Here is a 749-nt window from a genome sequence, read left to right as displayed (position 1 = left end):
CTCCCTACTTAGGGGGAAGTGATGAGGGAACTGGGGGTTGCCAACTTAGGGGAGCCAGGAGTCTCTAGGTTGAGTGGTGCTGAGGACTCCCTGTTTAGAGTCTGGGGGTGAGGGGGGAGTGATAGGAATGTTGGGGTTCCCCATTCAGGGGGAAAGTGATGGGGGGGCTGGGGGTTTCCCCATTCAGGGGGGAAGTGATGGGGGGCTAGGGGGTCCCTGCTCAGGGGGGAAGTGATGGGGGGCTGGGGGGTCCCCCGCTCGGGCTGGGGGGGGGGGGCCCTTCCCCGGGCCCGGCTGTACCTGAGCGTGGGGCCGATGCAGGCCGTGTCCGTGCTCTCGATCTCCCGCAGGATCCGCTCGTGCTCCGCCGCCGACTCCAGGCTCTCCAGCTCCGCCATCTTCCCCCGCTCCATGGGCTCCGGGCCCGGCTGGGACGCAGCGAGCCTCGTCCACCCCTCAGCGCCGGAGCCGCTCTGCCCCAGCCCAGCCCCAGGCTCGCCTGCCGCGCCCCCTCGCCGCGCCGCGTCTCCGCCTCCTGCCGCGCCGGCATGCCGGGAAATGTAGTCCTGGGGGAAAGGGGGTGTAGCCTCAGCCTGGGCCCAGAGAGAGACTCCCAGCGCCCCTCATTGGGGGACCCCCCACCCCGTCAGACCTGCCCCAGCGCCCCTCATTGGGGCACCCCCACCCCGTCAGACCTGCCCCAGACCCTTCACTGGGGGACCCCCCCACCCCCGTCAGACCTGCCCCAG

At 70.6% G+C, this 749-nt stretch overlaps 1 protein-coding gene across 1 annotated transcript in view; it reads right to left on the bottom strand.

Annotated features, from left to right (window-relative positions):
* The window catches only part of EXOC6B (exocyst complex component 6B), a 326,512-nt gene extending 326,068 nt beyond the window's left edge, over window positions 1–444 (bottom strand). The window contains exon 1 of the mRNA XM_026659543.1: window positions 301–444. Coding sequence (XP_026515328.1) covers window positions 301–413 — 113 coding nt within the window. The 5' untranslated portion in view covers window positions 414–444. The remainder of the gene's footprint in view (window positions 1–300) is intronic.
* Between the last annotated feature and the right edge of the window lie 305 nt (window positions 445–749).

This window comes from Terrapene carolina, unplaced genomic scaffold (genome assembly GCF_002925995.2).
Source record: "Terrapene carolina triunguis isolate 2854851 unplaced genomic scaffold, T_m_triunguis-2.0 Scaffold633, whole genome shotgun sequence".
Taxonomy (NCBI): Eukaryota; Metazoa; Chordata; order Testudines; family Emydidae; genus Terrapene; species Terrapene triunguis.
Note: the sequence above shows the minus strand (reverse complement) of the source record. Positions and strands in the feature narration are given on the sequence as shown.